A 23,828-nucleotide genomic window follows, 5' to 3' on the forward strand; every position below is an offset into this window, starting at 1 on the left:
ATGTTGATCTCACAATTTTTTTCTATTAGTTCTGTTACGAGCCATCCCCTCTCTGATGGCCTCCAGTGCAGTGCAAATAAATTGCAGTGCTACCCATAAAGTGATAACAGTTGCTTTTCTTGATGCATCTCTTTTTTGCTTCTGGCAGACCTGAGTGGGTAGATGGAAAGAATGTTGAATTCTGACAGCTCCTGAGATGCCAAATACAAGCTTGTAAAAAATGGCAAAACTTACAGCTGTTGTAGTTTATCCTAGAGGCTGGATCAGAGCCCTCCACCCTTTGATCAAAAAATCATAAAGGTTCCTTGAGTTCTTAAATGTCCTTTTATCTCAGCTAAGTCTGCTCGCTGGTCATAGTGTATCTGCATTTCAGTAAGAAAGCAAAAGACACTCAAATTTTATGATATGTCACTTACACTATCACATCTAAAATTCTGAAAAGATTTTTTAAATTTCATGCTTAATCATGTCACACATATCAATTATTTTACATATGACTAAAGATAAAGAATTTGAATATGCTGAAAAGATTCTATTTGTTTTGTGGGTTTGTAACTATGTAGCTTATAGGTAAACCAAAAGTTTGTTATAAAAACTGGAATTTGAATGTGGACAGGAAGTTGTTGAGATTCAATGCTAGTTAAGAATAATTTTAAATTCAGATATGACTCTAATATGTTTCAACAAACATGTGCAACTTTTTTGCTTCAAATGGAAAAAAAAATCCCTAACTGTATTTTCTATGCAAAGTTTACCTTAATTGGAGCGAAGTTAATTAAAATATTGCATAAACCTTTAAAATGATGTATCTAGTCCCTTTTGTAAACATAGTATTTACACTGTCCTGGAGAAGAGTTATGATTATTTGTGGAGTCAGTCTAATTCCACAGATGGACCTTACAGGTTCACTCAGTCAGTGCTGCTTGTAGCACTAAGGCCATTAACAAGAAGGTGGTACCACAGATGACTGCAGTCCACCTGGCCACCCCCATCCTGGCTGTATATGCTTGGCTGCCTGTGCTGACAAACAAACTCAATGTAAATATAATTCCATCCCTAGTGAAAATTTAAGCTACCTTCTTTTTCAGTTGTTTTGTTTCTTTGTTTTATTTGTTTGTTTTTAACAGTGACTTTATCCAATTTACAGTGACTTTAAGTCTTTAACTTTTTTAAAAGGAGGTCTCTGTTCTTAGACATTGATGTATTTTTCCTCTTTGCTAACTAAAAATACAATGTAATGAGTTATTTTTTAAAAATCTTGCTGATTATTTTTTTTTTCTCCAGGCTTACAGCAGAGTTGCTGCGTCTCCTCTGTGCAGAGTCACAAGTCAAAGAGCAAATAAAAATGTATGAAGGAGTTCCAGTCTTGCTTAGTTTACTCCATTTTGATCATATCAAACTTCTATGGAGTATAGTTTGGATTCTGGTACAGGTTTGTGAAGACCCTGAAACTAGTGCAGAAATCCGGATTTGGGGTGGAATCAAGCAGCTCCTTCATATATTACAGGGGTAGGTTTTCAGTCCTCTGCCTTGTGGCTGTTATATGAGACTATTTCATATTTTAAGATTTATTTGACCAAGATCTATTTTATCAAATAACATATTTGTTTTAGTCATCTGTATGAGATGTCTTCAGAAATTAAAAGGCTATTTAGGACATACTGAATAAGCAGTATTTTTTACAGATATGTGTTGTTTGTGCTATCTTTAAGTAATTTTCACATATTCAGTGTACAAAATAAGTAATTAATGGATTATAAATATGTCATTACTGTCTGCTTAGTTTTCCTGTTAATTAGATACCTATTTACTGCAGTAGAGTTGTGGGTATATTGATGAACGTTGTAAAGGAATTTTCAGTTTCAAGGCTTGTTTGCTTTTTCAAAGTATATTAGCTAATTTAGTGAAAAACATACATTTTCAGAACTTCAGAAATGTTTAACAATGACATGTTAAGCCTTTTTTTTTTTCTTACATTGCAATTTGATTTTTTTTCAGGGAGAGAAGTCTTGTTTCAGATTGCTCTTCTGTTGGAAGTTTATCTAGTGCGAACGCAGCAGGAAGAATCCAACACCTTCAGTTGTCAGATGATTTGAGTCCTGATGAGATGCAAGAAAATACTCTCTCACTTCAAGCAGGTAGTCTTTATTAAGGCATGATACTCTGTTGCTTGCACTTTTGCAAAGGGATACAAAGTATTTCAAAATCGAAATTGTAAATATTTTTATCTGCTTTAGGGATTGGCAGCTCCAAGTCAGCTGTTTTTATTTCAAAATATGCAATACCAGCATGTTTTTTCAAAAAGCACACTTATTTTTAGAAAGAAGCAAAGGATAAAAGTATTAAGTACAGGGAAATCATTTATTCCTTCCACCTGTAAAAACATCTCAAACATATACTTTAAATTTTGTTTCAGCCTGAGATTGTTTTTATTTGACTATACTTTTCCCTCAAATTGAATTTACTGTGGTAGATCAATTATGAGGGAACTCTTTCAAAGTGGTATTTTAAAGACTACCAGTCAGATGAGGATTCCTCAGTACTTGTGGAAAGAGTCCTTTTTAAAGGACCAAGTCAACTATCCATTCTGAAATGCCTTCTGGAGGATCCTGTATATTTCAGTGACTATGGAAGGACAATGCAAAATATCCTTACTAGGATTACATTAGTGTTTGCAGTATTGTCCTGGAAGCTGCAACATAATGCATAAGTGTTTCTGAAAACATTGTCATGAGTATTACATATGAAGAGCTGGTAATGTGAAATAAATTCCAGTACCAAAAGTATTGCCACTGTGGAGCATATTTTTCGGTTACTTCTGCTTTTGTTAAGGACCCTTAGAAAGAGCACACACTCGACTTATAGAGGTCTTTTTCTATTCAGACTGTGGACCTGTTTATATTTTCAGCCTTCTGTATTGGGTGTAGGTGGAAAGGTTTTGTTAGCAGGGGGCCTGACAACTGTGGGAAGAGGTAAGGGATTACCCTGTGCTGGGCACAGCTGGTTCCAGCTGGGCTCCCAACAGACCTCCTGGTAGCCAAAGCTAAAGCAGAGCCAGTGGTGCATCTGTGAAAACATAGTTAAATAAGGTCTACAACACTGGGTGGGCAGAGCAGGAGAGGAAAAAAAAGAGGATAAGAAGCAGCAGTGCAAATTCCAAGGTCAATGAAGGAGAGGAAGGAGGTGCTTTAAGCACCAGAGCAGATACTCGCCAGCAGCCCATAGGAAATACTTCTGTGGAACAGATGTTCTTGCTGCAGTATGTGGAGGGGACCCACGCCGGAGCAGGGGAAAAGTGTGAGGAGAAAGAAGCAGTAGAATAGAACAGTTTTGTACTGACCGTAACCCTCACCTAGCACCCCCCAGTGGTGGTGGGGGAGAGGATAGAGGAGTCAGGAGTGAAGATGAGTGGGGGAAAAAAGATGGGAGGAGGGAGGAAAATGTTTTAAGTTTTTTTTCCTTTGCTTTTTTGTATCAAAATCTACTTTAATTGGAAATAAACCAATTTTCCCTAAGTCATGTCTGTTTTGCTTGTGTTGATAAGTGGTAAGCTGTCTCTCTGTCTGTGTCTTGACCCATGAGATTTTTCATCGTATTTTCTCCCTCTGCCCTTTTATGTAAGGGGATTGAATGAGCAGCTGGATGGGCATTTTGCCCTTAGCTAAGGTTAACCCACTGTGCTATTTCAGTATCTTTTATGAATCTTGCCATAAATGTTACATCTGAATTTTTATTCTAGCTTGTTGTGCTGCAATTACTGAACTGGTGCTCAATGAGACTAACGCTTACCAGGTAGTACAGGTAGGAAAATTTATTTAGTTAAGTAAGTTATTATAGTTTAGAGTTTGCCGTAATTGTTCTTATTTGTCATCCTAATTTAAAGAACAAACAAAATGCCTTTGAAAGAGATTGGAAGATATGCCTTTATATAACTTTAGAGGCTCTGTTTCTTAATCCTTTTACACACAGAGATATATACATAAAGATGGCAATGTATGTATCTAGTTGTCTGGGAGAATAAAACAGCTTTATTTAGGGTTCATTTTAGTTGGCATTTCTTGCCATGCCCTTGCATGGCAAGAGATCCTTCTTTACTATCAAAGAAGGATAGTAAATAAGAGTAATCACGGAATTAGCTGAGAAATATGAGGTCTGAATTTCTTGAAGTTTGTTTAAACAAACTCTGTGCAGCTTAGTATTAGTGTATTGCTGTTTTTCAAACAATTTCTCTTTTCCTCAGAGTTTTGTATTTTTGAGGTAACTTCCTGGCACTCCATCCCTGGAGCTGTATTTCTAAAATGCATTTTAAAATGTAATGTTTGAATCAGTCAGAATCTATGATTCTGAAAACCATTCTTAAAATCCCTGGCATGTATTCCAAACATAGCCAAAGACACAAGTACTTAGGACATTAAAACCAGCTAGAGGCTGTAGCCAGCTCTGATACTCTAAATGTAAAGTCAGTGATCTAAGCCTTCAAGTCAGCTTAAAACCCAACTAGGGGCATTCTCCTTGAAGAATCGAGAGAGTGAAGAGCCTTAAATATAATGAGAAGAGAAGTTTATATGTATTTCAAAACTATTGGTTAAGAGGAAATGAATGAAATTAAGTCTAGGAAATTTTTTTTTCTATGTATCTTAAGTTCTAAAATCATCCATAAACCATACTTATGTAGACAAAATTTTATCTGAACAATGTGACTGCATACGTTTTAGACTGAGTCTGGTTTCATAAAAATAAAAGATAACCTATTTAAATAGGATTTGGTAAAGAAAAGACTGACTTTTTGTCTGCTTTGCTCTAGCGGTGCATGGTAACTGTGGTGACAGTAAATTGTTTTAAAATTGATGGGATGTTGTCCAGGCTGGGAAAAAGTGTTTCAAGCTTAAAATCTTCTCCTACTCATTTATTAAGAGACAATGAACTCTCCTTTTGTCAAAACACCAGACACCATCCCCCTTTCAGATCAGGACATAGCTTCATACATGTTCATTTCAACTAGAGTTCTACCCTACAATAGCCTATTTAATTTTAAATCCTGTTTTTTTTCTCTGTGCTAATAAAACTTTGAGAGTTGCATGGTGAACAAGATGAAGGCACTCACTGTGGTAAAAACAGGTGACTTCTAGATTTATCTCATTAAGTGGCAAAGAACTCTTGGTTCAGGCAGTTGAGAACCATTTGTTTGTGTGGTAGCTGCTCTGTCCATCCTGTGTCCTTGCCTTACCTTACATCCTTGATAGCAGTCTTCAGCAGTTCTGGTAGCAGGACAGAACATATTTAAGGCTCAATGGCTCTACTGCATGGCCTAAAACCTTACCTTTACTCTGCCTTCATAAAAAGTTTAAGAAAACATGTCAGGAACTGCAGTAGAGCCTCTGCAGAGCTGACATGTATTCCCTTAAACTCTACTAGAGAGGAGAGCAGTCTCCAACAGTGAGCTTGTCAATACCTGGAAGTGGTACTGTGACTAAATCTACCAGTGCCTATCAAACCAACATGATGGACACTTTCATGCAGGTCACATGTATGGTTATATGAAAATGGAATTTGAAATACAGTATGGTTTTCAAAAACCAAGCACAGATGTACGCCTCAGGATATCCCTTCTGGTGTTCCTCCAGTTTGTATTTATTGTGGCTGTTTTTTTGGTTCTTAACAGTTGAAAACATCTACATGGGTGACAGGAGACCTGTTACTGCAATTTCTTTCACCTCTAGAGACAGAAACGTTGCTTCATTATCTGTTTGCAAGCTCTCTTTCAGTATCAGTTTAAATGTAATGATGGTTTAGTTCTTATTTAAGTCATTTGAGCTTATAATTTAGGTGTGCAGTAGGATGTTGAGAATTTGGCAATTGGTATTAGCTTCTGATTTATCTGAAGTAACATTGGCTCTTATTTGTGTTTTCTATGCAAAGGAGTGCTGTCTATTAATATTGTCTTAACTCTGTCTCCAGGCAAATGGAATACATACAATAGCAAAGCTGATTTTACCAAACAAAGAAAGGAATGCTGAGAAAGCTAATTTATTACAGGTAATTCCCTTTATTAGCATTGCACATTAAAAATCCCCAAAATCCCATAGAATTTTTTATGATTTTAAAGTTTATTTTGAAGAGCAGTAAAAAAAAATCTTGCTCAAAGGGGAAAAAAAACCAACACCAAAAGAAAACCAGGAATAACAAATGGCCCAGGAATTAAAAGTTAAAGTGACTCAATTTCTGGTTCTCTGCTATACTTTGTTTCTAGCACCTTAAATAGCATAAAGGAAAGTGAGGATTTTTCTTGTGATAATCTCTTCTCCACTTTTTTGGCTGCGCGGCATCAGATCGAAGTTTTCAGTAGTAATTGATTATCTGGTAGTTCTTCTCCAGCGTCTGTGAAATGGTGTTGATGTCTCCCTAAACTGTAGGAAAACAGTGGTCTGAGGTTCAGGGATGAACACTGCTGCTGCTACTCCTATTGTCCTTCTGTGGGCCTGTGAGGAGGTCCATAGCGCAGGTGAATGCAGTCAGGATCTTGCCTCTCACCTGCTCTTTTTTCTGGCGTAGCCCTCCACTACTAACATGGCTACTTAGCTATCTAAGTATCTAATCAGGCAGACATGCCTGGATAGTAGGGAAGGCATTTCCATAAAAAAATTTCATGGTAGTGTCATCTTCTCACAGTTCTTCTAGATTAGTGTTGGAGCGCAGATTCAGTGCAGTGGGTACCATCCTTCTGCAACAAGGTTTTATAGTGCAATTCAGTTAAATCATCTTAAGGATGAGATAAATAAAAATCTTCCTAGACAGTTTATGAAAATAACATGAAATCTAATAAACTGGGACATATGCTCAGTACTGTTGCCTCATACAACGCTAAGGAGCTTAATTGATGCCCACCAAGATTTTTAGATTCCAGGAGAATGTGATAGGAAGTAAATCACGAGATATGAAGCAACAGTAGTTCTGCTAAACATGAAGCCAAGTGAATAATGGACTTAATGATCACACAGGAAAAATAAATCTGTGCAATCAGTAAGTATATATATCTTTTCTATGAAACCTTGTTCAAATTCTCTCACTGCTCTCTGTATGGCCTTTATCATTGTTCCTGCTGTACAATACTATTACAATACAGTTGCAGCTATTGGAATACCCTTTTTGAATTTCATAGGTATTTTTCTTAGAATTCTCACAGTGGTGATCTGGTTGCTTTACTAGTGTTTTTTGTGTTTTCAATGATTACATTTCAGCTCTTTCTACTATAATGCCGTAGTGAAGTTATGCCATTATTTCAAGCGTGGCAGTAATATTAGCTATTTATTCTGCATATATACCGGATATAAAAATCATCGTTGCCTTAACTGAAGCATACAACACATTTTAATATAATGATCACACAGTATTAGTGAAAGACAAATATTGCTATTTAGAATAGCTCTTTAGCTCATTATTAGTCTATTATCACATCTAGTGAAGTTCCCACTGACTGGAAAAGGGGAAACATAACCCCCATTTTCAAAAAGGGGAGGAAAGAAGATCCAGGGAACTACAGGCCAGTCAGTCTCATCTCTGTGCTTGACAAGATCATGGAGGAGATCCTCCTGAAGACTCTGCTAAGACACATAGGAAACATGGAGGTGGTTGGTGGGGAACCAACATGGCTTCACTGAGGGCAAATCATGACTGACCCATTTGGTGGCCTTTTATGATGAGGTCCTACTATTGTTGGGCAAGGGAAGAGCAACTGGCATCATCTATTTGGACTTGTGCAAAGCTTTTGACACTGGTCAAAAGCATGACATCCTGGTCTCAAAATTAGAAGGATATGGATATGATGGCTGGACCACTTGGTGGATAAGAAATTGGATGGATGGTCGCACTCAAGAGTAGTGATCAATGGCTCAATGACCAAATGGAGAACAGTGATGAGTGGCATTCCTCAGTGACCAGTACTGGGACCAGTGCCATTTAGTATCTTTGTCAGTGACATGAACAGTGTCATTGAGTGTACCCTCAGCAAGTTTCCTGACGATACCAGGCCGTGTGGTGTGGTTGACATGCTGGAGGGAAAGGATTCCATCCAAATGGACCTTGACAGGCTGGAGAGCTGGGTCCATAACAACCTCATGAATTTCAACAAGGCCAGGTGCAAGGTCCTGCACCTGGGTTGGGGCAACCCCAAGCACAAATACAGGTTGGGTTGAGAACAGATTGAGAACAGCCTCGAGGAGAAGGACCTTGGCATGCTGGTTGATTTGAAGCTCAACATGAGCTGTCAATGTGTGCTTGCAGCCCAGAAAGCCAACTGTGTCCTGGGCTGCATCAAAAGAAGCGTGGCCAGCTGGTCAAGGGAGGCAATCCTCCCCTCTCTGCTCTACTCTCGTGAGACCCCACCTGGTGTACTGTGTTCAGTTCTGGAGCCCTCAACACAGGAAAGAAATAGAGCTCTTGGAGTGAGTCCAGAGGTGGGCCGTGAAGATGATCCAAGGCTGGAGCACCTCTGCTACAAAGACAGGCTGAGAGAGTTGGAGCTGTTCAACTTGGAATAGAGAAGGCTCTGAGGAGATCTCATAGCAGCCTTCCAGTAGCTGAAAGGGCCTACAGGAAAGCTGGGGAGGGTCTGTAGTGATGGGACAAAGGGTAATGGTTTTAAGCTGGAAAAGGGTAGATTTTGGTTAGATATCAGGAAGAAATTATTTAGTGTAAGGGTGATGAGACTCTGGAACATGTTGCCCAGGGAGGTTGTGGATGCCCCCTCCCTGGAATTGTTAAAGGCTAGGTTGGATGGGGCTTTAAGCAACCTGGTCTAGTGGAAGGTGTCCCTGCCCATGCAGGGGAGCTGGATCTAGATGATCTTTAAAGTCTCTTCCAACCCAAACCATTCTATGATTCTGTGATATGATATGTCCCTTCGCTGATGGGCTTTCTACAGTAAGATCTGTGTAGAGTCCCCAAAATTAAAAACTTTCAAGGTAGCAACTGTGGCCCAGCCAGTCAGGGTTATTTTGTACAGCTGAGTTGTGAGGCTGAGTCTCAAGAGAATGTTAGACATTGTTTCACACTGTACCCCTGTGATGGGGAGTTTACTTTGGACTAAAAAGAAACATTGTTCTCTAAAAGAGACAACCTCTTATCTGTAAAATTACAAGTATCCTGCTTGTGCAGGAGTGCAGGTTTCAAGTCTTGAGCTATCTACAAATAAAAAGGGATGATTAAGGTAGACGCTCCTCAATGTGCACTATAGCTGTAGACACCCACTTTTCCCCCATTTTTCCCCCTTTTTTTCTTTTTTTTCCCCCTAAATGGACCTGCCTTTTTTTTTTTTTTTTTTTTTTTTTTTTTTTTTTGTTGGAGGTATCATTTGTCAATGAACTGAATCTTCTACTAAAAATGTAACTGAACAAAGAAAAACAGTATGAGAAGGTGTTTAGTTAAGGGCCCCCCCTTTTTTTTTTTTTTTTTTTTTTTTTTTTTTTAACATGCTGCAGGAACTTCTAATTTTCTTTGTTATCAGGTTAATAATATAATCTATCTAGTCATTTATGTACCAAGTTTACCAATGTGTCAAAAGTAAAAAAAAGTGCTCAGTGTTTATCAATGCCTTTTCCATTTGTGCATAAATTTGTCATTAATTTCAGTATTTTTCCTGCTGTAGTGTTATGCTTTCAGAGCCCTGAGATTTCTCTTCAGTATGGAAAGAAATCGACATATCTTTAAAAGGTATTTTACAAAACTATTTTGTGAAAATTCTTTAGGATAGCTTTCAGAAGTCATAATTCCAATCAGAAAGGCCTGTTTTTTAAAGTCCTTTATATTCAACAAAAAGCATCAGTAACAAGCAACTTCTGTCCTGCACACAGCAACAGCCCTTTCTGAATAGCATCAGTGCCGGCCTGCAAGAACTAAACTTTCAGTATGGGGACTACTATTGTATGCATGCCAGAGAAGCTAGCTCTGCAGGGGTTCCTTCCAGCCCTGAATAAAGGTTTAAAATACATTGAGGACAGATTTAATACTGTTGTAAATAAACCAAACTTTTGTCCTGAAAAACTGAAGAGCAGCAAGTAACTGGGAGCAGTAAATTTTTTTCTCCCTCTACTTTGCATTAAACAGGTTTACTTAGGAGTGTTGCTGTAAGGTTTGGATCATTGAGGAGAAAATATCATCAATTACCTATTTTTGCTAGTCAGATGACAGTTTCACCAAGTTGGCTACAAAGGCTATGTAATGCCTGAGTGTGATTGGTGGGATGACGCCAATAACCATACTGCCTGGAGGTCTGCCTTTCAGTAGTGTTCCTGTAGGACTTTATTCTGTATCATAAATTACTGGAATTCTAAATATAATTTCTGTGTTGTTTTTACTTTTAAAGAGTGGATTTTGTACTTAAATGAATGTTTGTGATTGGTGTCTGGTTTTGCAAGTGATAAATCTGGACTGATTTGCTGTCTTTCATATTTTTACAGATGCCTTAATTTTCTTTATTTCTGCTTCTGCCAGAACTTTAAAAAGAAACAAACCTTCAGTTAAGCTTGTCACTAATCAAATATTGCCTGTTATCTGTTAGCTTTTGCTGTTCTCAGTCCTTTTGACCTTTCAAACTAGACTTCTTGGACAAAAATTCTAACATGGATGTCAGGATTCTTCAAATGCAGACAAGTATTAATACTATCCCTTAAAGCATTACAAGAAGGAACTCAGATATAAGTGACAACAGGTGTAATATAAAGTGCTGTAAGAAAAAAATAGGAAAATGAGTGGAAACTTTGGAGGTGCATTTATTTTAAAAAGGCTTATACTCATGTGGAGAACTGGCATTTATGTTAATAATCAACACATGTAGGCTAAAGGCTGACTTTTGGAAGTGTCTTTGGCTCCTGCATATGTAATGTTAGAGGATTAATACCAGAATAGATGAGCAAGAAAAAAGTGTATTATTTAGAAAGTTCTAAAGTAAGTTGTAATAATAAAGATTAAAAAGTCTCTTCTGTGGATGAATAGCTGCTGTGTAGACTATTTCTAAAATTTATCAACATATAAACCTTTTTAGACTTTTCCCTACTAAGTTGTTTGAGATCTTCATTGATGTTGGACATTATGTGCGCGATATCAGTGCTTATGAAGAGTTGGTATCAAAACTAAATTTATTGAAGGTAAGTAAGAGCTTTATAGCTTTATACCTTAGCACAAGAAAAGCATTAAATATTTTATATTTCTTTCTTTGTTATTTAATTATTACCAGGAGAATGAATTGAAGCAAATTGCTGAAAGTATTGAGAGCATGAATCAGAATAAGGCACCTACAAAACATATAGGCAATTACGCAATTTTAGAGCACCTAGGCAGTGGAGCTTTTGGAAGTGTATATAAGGTAAACTTGCCTTTTGATATTAACTTACAGGTTGGAGGGGGGGTCTCCATGAAGAGGGTCTAATACTTGTGTTCCACATTACTGCCCTTTGAATTTCAGTAGGGGAATGCAGGTGTGAAAAGGCCTTTATGGATCTGAACTTGTTGCTAGTATTTACTGTTATTTTTTTTCACCTCTTGAATTTATAAGATTGACCAGTGTATCTCTTAGGTTTCCTACTTTTATTTTCTTTTCATTCTTTTCCACAAACAGCATTTCTGTTTATTACAAAGGCTAACAAATCTATGTAAACCCACAGAAATTCAAGCATGTTTTCTCTGAAAAGCAACACTGGGCGTAGACAATATTACCCCAAACACTGTGGCAAATTCAGCAGTGTATGACTATTCTGTATTGTGGGGCTCCAGTTCTTTTGACAAATCAAATTATACACAGAAAAAATTATGACTGATAAATAATCTTCTAGCCATTATAATCTTTTCTATCCCCATCCTATATTAATTTTGCAAGGGCTTTATCTTTTTTATAGGTAAGGAAACATAATGGACAAAGTCTCCTGGCAATGAAAGAAGTCAATTTACACAATCCAGCATTTGGAAAGGACAAAAAGGATAGAGAGAGGACTGTGAAGAACATTGTCTCTGAATTAACCATCATCAAAGAGCAGGTGCGTCTCATGGACTCTAGTTTCATATAGGGGCATTTTCCTGTTAGCGTTACTAAATGGGAGTTCTCATGTAGCAGGGCTTCCAGCTGCTGTTCTTGTCTGACCAGTACAATGTTGGCCCCTCTTACCTGAACACTGTCAGTGTTGAAAACCTTACTGTAGCGTTAGCAGCAGTGCAAATGCTTGTTACTAAAGATTCTTACTTTCTCTGTTGGCAGTATTTGAACTTTTTTCAGGCATTCTGTAAATTAAGACTGTGACAGAAAAATGATGAGTCTTAGTATTCATTTAATGAATACTTGGGTTTAGAATAAAGTGAGAAGACAATCTATTTTTGTAATTGAAAACTATAAAACCAGACTCATCGTTAGTGTTCTTAGACTAAGAAAGCCAATACTGTGATGCAGGCATAATTGCCTGTCTTCAAACTCCTTTTACTCTCTTTCAGTTAAGGGGAGAGTGGACAAGAATCTTGCTGTGTTTTTATCCTGGATGCTCTAGCAATGTGCAGCACTTCTCTGTGTTTGTGGTTGCAATGAAGATCTACTGCACAGCAGTTCATAAATGAGTTTGTGGGATCCTTCCAATGTGTAACTAAACATTCTAAATACTGTGCCATCAGTTCCTCTGCTCTAAATATCTAAATTTTTTTTCTCCTCCTCAGCTTTATCATCCAAATGTTGTACAGTATTATAGAACCTTCTTGGAAAGTAAGTGTAAATGCAGAGAATTACCACATTGTACATAATGAAGAAATAGAAATATATATAGAAGTGTTTACCGGTTGGAAGGAGGGTGTCAAATTTGAGCAACAAATGGTATGATTTTCTTCAAGAATGGCTGTAGTTCAGAAAGTCTTGTATTTCTTTAACATTGATAAAATGGTGAGAAATAATATTTATATTTGTTTATCGGTAGAGCTAGATTTAATGTAAACATGTAGAAAGCATAATTCTTATCCTATGGAATTAAGAATCCCAAATTTATAAATTGTGTGCTATATAGGGAGAAAAGCTATAGAAAGTAGTAGAATGAATGATATAGATTGCTCAGCCATATTGTCTTAATTTTCTTTTTTATAAAGAGCTAGCGACATGCACCTGCCCCCTGAAAGATTATCAAGCAGTGAATTTGTTATAGTTGCTGTGATATAAATTGAGGGGAAAAAAGGAGTAACAAGGAGTAGAACTATGATTAAAATGTGTTTCCTTGTACAAATAATTTTTTTTTAAAGTGAAAAATAATAGCTTTAAAAATACATTTCAACCTCAAATACTCTGTATTTAAATGCCTTCTCTATAAGTATTTTGTTCTACTCAGTCATTCTTTTTTATGTAGATGACAGATTGTACATAATCATGGAGCTTATAGAGGGAGTGCCTTTGGGAGAACACTTTCAGTTTTTGAAGGAAAAGCAACAACAGTTTACAGAAGAAAGAATATGGCATATATTTATCCAAGTAAGGGCCTCAATTTTTTTTTTTGTTACCAGGGCTTTCCTGCATGTAATTAGTAGCACCATTTATTTTTGTTAGGACAAGAAATGACAAAATATTGCTGCTTATATCAGACACTAATAGCAGATACTAATTTCATTTGTTTTTAAGCTTTGTCTAGGTCTTCGTTATTTGCATAAAGAGAAAAGGATTGTTCATCGAGATCTCACTCCAAATAATGTCATGCTGGGGGATAAAGACAAAGTTACAATTAGTAAGTAGAACTACTTTACTTGATAATTTCCTATTATATACACAAGAAGAACTTCTGTACTGAAACTCTTGAAAGGTTTCAGATTCCCAGGCAGTGGTCACTATACCTGGAATCTAGTAAATTATTGCGTTATTATAATGTTGAGAAAAATTAATTGCTAATGGAGAGTTTGTGTTCATTGCCATCACGCGTCATCAGTCACGGCTATATTCTTTTCCAGCTACCTATATAAAATTTGACAGAGAAGATGATTTATCCCCCCAAAATTAAACTATAATTATCCTTCAAGGCCTGTTTTGATGTGAATTGGAAAGAATATTGAGAGAACCAGATTAGATAACAAGTGCTAACAAAGAACCAAAGTACGACAGCCAGCTGTTCTATTCCAGTTCTACCATGCAGTTGTTTAGTACCCATCAGTTGTTCCCTGTGCTTAGCTGCATCGAGGTGCTACTTGTCTAAGCCTGTAGCAGTCAGTGTTCTTGATCTGGGCTTTGATTATCTCCACAGTGTGGAGAAAGGAACTAGAAAGGTTTTTGGATAGGCCTTGAAAGAATTATATGTGTGAGCAGTACTCCAAAGTATGATAAAGTTTTACTCTTTGAGTGAATTAAAACAACTTGGTGCACCAACAGGCCTTACAGGCAGTTCAGATACTGTAGTTTTTAAAGTTCTCAAAGAACTACTGCATGCTTTCTTTCTGCTCATGACACAGAACATAATAAACAATTTGAATACTGCACAATTGTTGTGAGAAGTCTTGATGCAAAGATCAGTCTCTTATTTAAAAATAATAGGGTACTGTAGACATATCCACACACCCAACCACAGTACACTAATCTGTAATAAACAAATATGTTTAAAAACTGTTTCTTTATAGCATTTATACCTAATAATGTACATACAATTAATAATGAAATAATTTAAGAATGTGCTAAAAAACACTGCTTCTTAGTAGTCATATAGTTTTGAAAGAAGGAGATTTAATGGAGCATTTGTTCCCGAGTGATGAAAATGAATATTCAGAATATTATATTTAAATAAAGTATCATATAGTTGTACTTTATATCAACAGACTGCCACTAAGGGGCACTCTTGCCTTGATTTAACACTTTTCCCTTATCTCTGGTCCAATCTAGTTATAAATAAGTGTTAAATGTACTTTCAAATATAAGCTCAAAATTGTCCTTGAAAAGCATTTATATTTCTGTCCAAGATTTACAGGCATTGAAGGAAAATTGGAAGAATTGAAACTTACTTTGTCCAGTTCTCCATGATTGGCTTGAAACTATTGTAATGTTAAACACTTTATTTAGTATGTTAATTAGTACCAATGTACATTGAATTTTCAGAAAGAGGTGAAGACTTTTATCTATTACTTCTGAATTCTACTGTGCCTGGTTGTTTTACAACCTTAACAAAATTAATAAGAATTTGCTTTCTTTCCAATTTTAATAAATATGTACTGCATGGATGCATGCTGAGGTATTAAGCCAAACTCATACAGTCCATATATGCCAAAGGCAGGAGCAGTTATGATCTTGATAATCATGTCTCACAGTATTTGTGATCAAGTGTACTATCCATTTGAGAATTTAAAGTGGTTCTAGATGAAGGTGGAACCATATGCTCAAATACTGAGAAATATTAAACCTGCCTCTGCAGTGAATTCAAGCTGACAGCATCTATAAAAGGAGAAGATCTGCTCTAAGATCTCAGAACTATAGTTCTGTGTTTACAAGCTGCACATTCAGCCTAAAGAAAGAGAGTTCAATTTTCTGGTTTTTCAAATCTCAAAACTGTCCAAAATATGTCTCGATCTAACTACTATCTACCTGTGAAGTAGTGTTGTATGACTGCAATAAGATATGGCCTCAAATGATCAAAATTATTTTGCTTCATAAAAGAAGCTTGTATATCTTATAATGCTGCTCCTTTTTATTTTCCTCAACCAGTCCTTCTGGAAATAGTAGCTCTTGTTAATCTTTTGCTGTGAGAACCTGCAGGCTGACAATATAACAAAGGTAGCTTATTTCTCTGTAACTAATGTTCTTCAAATGCATTGTCTTTAGAGAGGTGCCTTAGTTTCAGACTCTCATGGTACATTTCATAGCACTTCTATAGGCTCAGACTTTAATTCTGTGCTGTGCATGGCTGTGGAGCGGCCCCTGGGCCCACAGGTATGTGAGAACTGAGCCACTCAAGTTCCAAATCCCATGAAGATTTGGAAGAAATTTCCCATGAAGAAAAAATAAAAAAAACTCACACACAGTTTCAAAGTTTATCTTGGCTGAAAAGGAAACGAGTGCATAGTGTGGGAGATATTCCCACCTTTCTGTCAGCACAGAAAAAAATTAAACCTGCTAAAGATTTATGCTTGCTTGTTCTGAATTCATGGATAAATTGTTACAGACAGGTGGCCTTTGTAAAACAATTTCAGCAGAATTTGGTAGGCAGGAATATATGGTGAAAGGTGGCTAAAACCTAGAGTTCATAGGGGCAGAGGACTCTGGGTACAATGTAAGGTGAAGCTATGAGAGGCCTTTTCTAGAGATGGTCTCTAAATATGACATCTGTAGGCTTTACTAAAGAAAGAATAGCTGAGGTAATAGTAGGAAGACTTTTTAAATCTGTATATTCACACTATATTTTCTTTTTCTTAATTATTGAGAGTGATTTAATGCTGTGCTTCTCCAGGTCCTTGTTATATTGTTTTGTTTTTAAACCTATGCAAGATACAAATGAAAGTTCTAAGCCCAGGAGGTGATTAATTCTAACTTCAAGATTATGAATCTTTGTTTGCATTTCCCTAGACATCTTTTCCACATGTTATTTAAAGCTGAGTTATCCCAATCTTTTGCAGGCTCTTTTAAGTCATCTGTTGTTGCAAATGGAAACAGACATTTACAAGCTACCTGTAGCCAGACTATTAGTGTTATAAGATCTTTGTTTCTCACTGTAGTAAACTTTAAGCATACTGTTGTTATCTAGTTTCTAGAACTGCACTCACTACTCATTTGTTCTGTTTCATCTCTGATAAAAAATGATAGGAAAAAGGCCATAAATTCATCTCTTATTTGTTGGTACAGCATTTAATAATAATTGGTTGAGCTACAAATACTACAAAAAATATAAATATTAAATTGTGCTAACCTGAAATGTCATAAAACATTTTATTCTAAACTGGTAGAAAAGTGTTACTGCAATTGTGCATATCTGGTCAGGTTGAATGTCTGATTAATAATTTCTGATACACAAAAATAGAATTTTAGGCATAGCCTTAATGAAAGTTGTTTTGTATAGGATTTTAGAGATTAATTGAACTAATATAATCTCTGGCTTTCAATTTAACCTGCCTACTGGTTTTATATAAGACCTTGAGAAGTTAGTTTTCTGAATTTAAAATACGTATCTGCTTTTATTGCAGCTATATTTTACTGGAGCAGTATTTTGTTTCTAGCACATCATATTTCCGTCTAGAGCTTCATAGCTGCATGTGTTTGTAGGACAAAACAGAAGACTCTCTAGATCATCACTTTTCCTCTGTGTCATTGAGTTGCAGCAAGGTTTAAATCTTGATGGTCAAAGAGGACTGTGTGGAATTACTTTGATACCTTTCAGCTCTGATACCAAGGAGAATCATGAAGGGTTCCAAACAATATTTTGGGTGGCACGCTCTGTTTAATGTTTAGTACACATTGCACATTAGCAGCTGAAAGGATCTATATGGAACTGCATCCTAGGATTGTAGAGCAGCAGAATACTAGTTTTGAGACAATTCACCCGTCTGATATACTTCTAATCATAACAGGAAACCAGAAAGTGTCAGAATGGTGAAGCAAATAAGACTTGAGAAGTTCACATAGCTGCTGGCTGCTGGAAGAAAGCTACCTGTTAATTTTGTAGTTTAGAATACTTGCTTGTTGAGTGCACTTCTAAAAAGACCTGTTGGCTCTTGATTCTGTGCAATGCCCAGAGAAGCATTGACCGTGAAATAATGTGGATATAATTAGTGTCTGTTGTGTGTTAGTCACTACTTTTTGGAGTCACTTGGATCAATGCTAGTTTTCTTGTAGAGTATATAGCTCACTAAACCAGTTTTCATTATCAGAATTGCTACCCTTCATACTATGATTAAAGGAAATGCTTCTTGTACTTAATTTTCAAAGCTTCCATTATAGTGTGAGTGGAATTTTCCATTTATCGTAGAATCATAGAATCACTTAGGTTGGAAAAGGCCTTTAGAATCATTGAGTCCAGTCATTAACCCTACTCTATCAAGTCCAGCATTAAGCCATATTCCCAAGTGCCATATCTGAATGTCTTTTAAACATATCCAGGGATGGTGACTCAACCATCTCCTTGAGCAGCATGTTCCAATGTCTGAAAATCCTTCAGTGAAAAAGTTCTTCCTAATGTCTGGTGTAATCCTCCCCTGATGCAGCTTGAGGCCATTCCCCCTTCTTCTGTCACCAGTTACTTGTGAGAAGAGACCAGCACCTACCTCTTTACAGCGTCCTTTTAGGTGGTTGTAGAGAGCAATGAAGTCTCCCCTCAGTCTCCTTTTCTTCACACTAAATAGCCCCAGTTTCCTCAGCTGCTCCTCATAAGACTTGTTCTCAAGGCCCCTCACAAGCTTTGTTGCCCTTGTTTGGACATGCTCCAGCACCTCAATGTCCTTCCTGTGTTGATGTGCCCAAAACTGGACACAGTATTTGGGGTGTGGCCTTACCAATGCTGAGTACAGAGGGACAATCACCTCCCTAGTCCTGCTTGCCACGCTATTTCTAATACAGACCAGGATGCCTTTGGCTGCCTTGGCCGCCTGGGCACACTGCTGGCTCTTATTCAGCCACCTATTAATCAGAACTCCCAGGTCCCTTTCTGCTGGGCAGCTTTCCAGCCACTCTTCCCCAAGCCTGTAATGTTGCATGGGGTTGTTGTGGCCCAAGTGCAGAACCTGGCACTTGGCCTTGTTGAACTCCATACAATAGACCTTGGCCCATCAATCTAGTCTGTCCAAGTCTCTTTGCAGAGCCTCCCTCCCCTCAGGCAAATCAACACTCCCTCCCAACTTGGTGTTGTCTGCAAATTTACTGAGGATGCATTCTATACTCTCATAGAGGTCATTGATAATGATGTTAAAAAGAAGCAGTCCCAATACTGAGCCCTAACGAACACCATTTGTGACCGACTTCCAGCTGGATTTAGCTTCATTCACCACCACTCTCTGGACCTGGCCATTCAGCCAGTGTTCTATCCAACAGAGAGTGTGCCCATTCAAGGCATGAGCAGCCAGTTTTTTTAAATCAGAATGCTGTGGGAAACAGTGTCACAGGCTTTACGGGAGTCCAGATAGACATCTACAGCTTTTTCCTCATCGACCAGTTGAGTCATCTTGTTGTAGAAGAAGATCAGGTTCATCAAGTAGGACCTTCCTTTCATAAACCCATGTTGACTGGACCTGATCACCTGGTTGTTCTGTATATAATGCATAATGGCACTCAAGGAGATCTGTGCCATGACTTTCCCTGGTACAAAGTAAATCAAACATCCTGGATCATATTGGAGGATTAATAGCACAATTGCACCTCTTGCTAAAAATCTCAGTTCTGGATATGAATCAATGCTAATGTTTTTAGTGCAGAAGTTACAAGCTTCACAAAACTGAAAGAAAGTAGACAAGTTTATGAAGCATTGATATAAGCACACAGAAAGGAGAATGATAGAATAGCTAGAAAAGTGTATTTGGGAATGATGAGAAATTAATTCTCTTCCCATTCTGTTGATGCAAGGAAGTAGAGTAAGTATGTACTACTTCTGATTGAATTGAAGATGATCTTGATTTTAGGATATGTTTCCATGGAAAATAAAATTAAATTTCTGTTTTTATCTCCCAGATCACTCCTTAAGTTGCTGTCAAAATTTCTTGATTACAGTTTCAAACTTGCTGAAGAGAACCAAAGTAATTTTTTCTCATCATCTTTCTAGGTCTTTCAGAGTACAAGAAGAAATTGTTCAGTGGGGAGGTAATGAAAATTGGACCTAAGCAGGTCTGAAATTCATATATGTGGTGGATTTGGTACTCTGTTCATCCTCCAGAACAGAGATGTCCACCTCCTTTTTCCTAAACCTTTCAAGCACCAGAAATGGAATTCATTGATGTAATATCTTAGTACTATTCCTCCATAGAATATTATGTGAAGGATTCCAAAGGAAGGCATTTACAGTGATTCATCCCAATTAATTCAGGAAAGTAGCAACATTACAGAAACCTCTGGGCCTTTTCGGATTATTGTGCCCTGAGGTGAACATTTTGTTCTAAGAATAAAGGATTGTAACCTGTGTACGCTTCTGGGACCTTAAGCTTTCTTATCAAAGGCCCTTTCTGAATAAGGTATCTACACCTTTTCTGACCCTCAAGGCTTGCACTGAACAGGGACCAACAGAAACTGTTTTTTCTTACCCATGTTTCTTCTGATCTGCAGCTTTTTCGATGAGTAGAAACATTCTGAACTAAAATGTTCATAGACTATCTCAGAGTAAAAACAATTGGAATAGGAATGTTATGGGTTCTGTCCAAGTGGAAAAGGAGCCTTAAAATATTTTAAACAATATTATCTACCACACATCTTCCCCATTCTGAAGTATTATAATACAAAACTTATTAATAGACTTCAGTGAGTAAAATTATTTTTTGATTGCTCTGAGCTTTGATGTAATAAAGTGCAATATATCTGAGCTGTATTGTTGCTTAGAGGCAGCAGTAGTGCACTGAATTTAAAAAATATACTCTTTGCATGGGACTTAGATTTAAAATATCATCTCTAAAGCTGTTTGTGACAATTTTGTGAAAGACTATCTGATAATTTCGCAAAAGGTGTTCATATTGACAGAATTGTATTATAATCTAAATCTATAGCTTTTGGTAGGTAGGTAAGGTATAAGTAAGGCTAAGATTCACCATTATTTCTTACCAAATGTGTTCTTTGAACATGAACTATTCAGATACTCACCCTTCCCTGTACTCCTTTGAAATTAAATTTCTGAGAAAGTCCACCTTTCCCTGCTATCATAATTTGAAGGAAGGTATAATAATTACTTGTTTCGTTACATATTTTTTCCCCCATTAATTTGGGCTTTAGGTTATTGCTTATTAGATACTTAACCATTGTCATGCAATTGATTGGAATTTATTAATAGAAACCTGAAGCTGGTCATGTAGTTTGGATTGAAACCATGGAGTTGTGTTTATAAAACTGATTGGCTTGATTCCAATATAAGTTGTTGATGATTGTTGAGATAGGAAGATAGTATGGCCTAGTACTGTGAAATGTAAGATTAAAAAAAACAAACCCAAACGTCCTTTCCACCTTCCCCCAAATTTTCAGCTGTTGGGAGCCAGAACTGATTGTCATGCAAAGAGGGTGGTTATTGACATGTGAATCTTTTTTCTTTATTGCAGCTGACTTTGGGCTTGCAAAGCAAAAACAAGAAAACAGCAAACTTACGTCAGTAGTGGGAACTGTCCTATACTCATGGTAAGTATTCCTGCATACAACATTCAGTTCAGTGACTTCCATCTTCATGGTTACTTTTTGGAGCAGACAGGCATGTTACAATGGAGTAAGGACCAATGTGTAAGTTACCCACCTACAGCTACTCTGCAGTAGCTGTTTGTCTATTTTGTTGTAGTCTATTCTTGCATATGTCAGTTACTGTGGGTTAAGGTGGAGCAAAAATAAAGTAACTGCTGCTGTGTAGTAACTTAGTCACCTACTTATATCCTTACAGATAAAGAAATTTGTTAAAAGAAGAAATATGTAAAAAATAGATATTAATTTTAATGGATTTTAATGTAATTGTGCCTTCAGTATTCTGGTGTCTTGTACGGGTGGAAAACTTGCCTTCTGAAAAATACTTGAAATTGGTGCTAGTGGATTTGTTTTGGATCAGTAGGCACTTGATTTTGATAATTGAACTGAAAAAATACTTTCTGAAGTTTGACATTTTCAAAGGTGTGAAAGCATGACACACATTGTTTGAAATTTAAACTTAGTTAATGTATAAATGACTGCTCTAAAATTTTGCCTTAGACAATACACTACTCAGTCTGTTGAATAAGCTGCAGTTTCTTTTGGCATCCCGTTTGTGAGCAAGTCAAAGTGAGGAACCATACTGCATTAATTTGCAGTACCAATATAGCTACTTAAGTTCCTAGATTACTACTGATGTGGGTTTTTTTCTCCAGAGTATGGAAGAGAAAACACTTCCTATTCAAAAGCTTCCCTGCATATGTAAGCCCAGGATGTGACTGAGAGTAATATATGCATGTCAGATTCTCTCAAACAAATGTAATTGTGCACAGGACAGAGTATTGATTTTTGTGTTGCATGATGTATAGATAACAAGCATGCCTGTCAATTGAGGTTACTGTATTGCAAACAAAAGTGAGCAAATTTAATCTGGGTAAAAATCTAAATTGTGGAAAGCACAAGGTCAGTATTCATCTAATAATAGTAGTTGATAGTTCTGGGCCTGCCATTTAAGATGAGAATTTATGTTGATTGAAATTGAAAAAATCAGAAATCAATTAAGAAATTACTAATTGGTGCCACAGTTGTGGATCTCTTTCTTTGTATGCAAAATGATTGGTTAAGCTTTGTTCCAGCTTCTTTGCAACACCTTTTCATATACAGCTGCTGTTTTCTTTCTTCAGAGTCAGTTTGTGGCTTCTACTCAGTATACAGTTTCCGTTGCTCGCATCTTCCCCTCTCCTCTGCCCTGAGGTCGTGCAGTAGTTCATTTCTCCCTTTTGAATATATTAACCACAGGGGCGCACCTGTTTTCACTATTGGGCTTGGCCTTGGCCAGAGGTGTGGCTGGATTTTTTTGGAGCCGGTGGAGCTTTCAGCAGCTTCTCACAAGAGCCACCCCTTGGGCCCCTCCCCTGCTATCAAAACTGCACCACACCAACCTAACACACCCTGTCTTCATACATGGAATTTCATATCAAAGTTAAGACTTTGGCCATTCTTTTTCTACCTCTTTGTCCAGTTATTTCGATACAGACATGAGGATAAAATGTCAGGTACATGTTGCATTATGTGGTCTTTTTGGATGCTACTTGTCAGTTCTACTCCAGAGGTGAAGTCATGGAAGCAGTGATCCTTGCCTTTCTGCAGTCAGAAAAGAGAACAAGGACACAGTGCTGATGTCTTTGTATTTAAAACAGATGTAAGAGTAATATTTAAAATGACAAGCTAAAGTATTAAAGCCTTTCCAATGTCATAATAATTTAAGAATGTTAAAAAGTCTTTGCAAAAAGCTGAATGTAATGGATGCCACCTTCAAGGCAATTGGCTGGTACTGAGTGTGACAGTGGGCTTTTTGGTATGGAAACCTGTTCACAATTAATAAGATGAACTGTTGGGGTGTCTTAACACAAGTCATGGAGCAGAGGTTGCAGCCTATAGACTTAATTACTGCTTGGACTAGATTTTTTTTTTTTTTAAGTAGATGTGAAGGTCTATAAAATAAAAATACTGGGAATGCAGATCTACTGAGAGCAGCAATATTATTTCCTGTACAAGAAAAAAAAAACAAACTGTGAGGCAGCTTTGTCATTTTAGGGAGACAGAAATGGCTTTCTTTAAATTGACAACATAACAATTCTGGGTAGGTTGAGATGCAACCCACCTTTTTCTGGGCAGACAATATAGTACAGAAAGAAAAGAATAAGTGTCAGAAATAGTATCTGATGCTTATTATTTAAATTTGGCTATTCAGCATTTTGCAGAGTGGTTCAGGTAAAAACGTATCCTTATATGTACCAAACATGTTTGGTTTGGGAGGTGACTGAATCAATTTGCTAATGGAATTTTTTTAAAGCTATGTCATAATAAAATAACAGCAGGCACTATTTTATGCTTAGAGAAGGGCTTATACAATTATACTTTGTAATTGTGATGGTTTAAAATTCTACTTCGTATTTGGTTTTATTCTACTATTATGCTAATTAAGTTTCTTCTAATTGGTTATGTCCTTGAATTAAAAAATCCAGCATTGTGTATGTTTAGAATACCTAATGTT

The 23,828-nt window shown here is 36.9% G+C and overlaps 1 protein-coding gene across 1 annotated transcript in view; it reads left to right on the forward strand.

Annotated features, from left to right (window-relative positions):
• The window catches only part of NEK10 (NIMA-related kinase 10), a 77,740-nt gene that overhangs the window by 9,438 nt on the left and 44,474 nt on the right, over positions 1–23,828 (forward strand). The window contains exons 11-22 of the mRNA XM_010007622.1: positions 1,285–1,509; positions 1,999–2,138; positions 3,740–3,801; positions 5,959–6,036; positions 9,644–9,708; positions 11,039–11,141; positions 11,231–11,359; positions 11,889–12,026; positions 12,691–12,736; positions 13,365–13,486; positions 13,634–13,736; positions 21,202–21,277. Coding sequence (XP_010005924.1) covers positions 1,285–1,509; positions 1,999–2,138; positions 3,740–3,801; positions 5,959–6,036; positions 9,644–9,708; positions 11,039–11,141; positions 11,231–11,359; positions 11,889–12,026; positions 12,691–12,736; positions 13,365–13,486; positions 13,634–13,736; positions 21,202–21,277 — 1,287 coding nt within the window. The remainder of the gene's footprint in view (positions 1–1,284; positions 1,510–1,998; positions 2,139–3,739; positions 3,802–5,958; positions 6,037–9,643; positions 9,709–11,038; positions 11,142–11,230; positions 11,360–11,888; positions 12,027–12,690; positions 12,737–13,364; positions 13,487–13,633; positions 13,737–21,201; positions 21,278–23,828) is intronic.

The sequence above is a fragment of the Chaetura pelagica genome, unplaced genomic scaffold, assembly GCF_000747805.2.
Source record: "Chaetura pelagica isolate M959 unplaced genomic scaffold, ChaPel_1.0 scaffold10, whole genome shotgun sequence".
NCBI lineage: Eukaryota > Metazoa > Chordata > Aves > Apodiformes > Apodidae > Chaetura > Chaetura pelagica.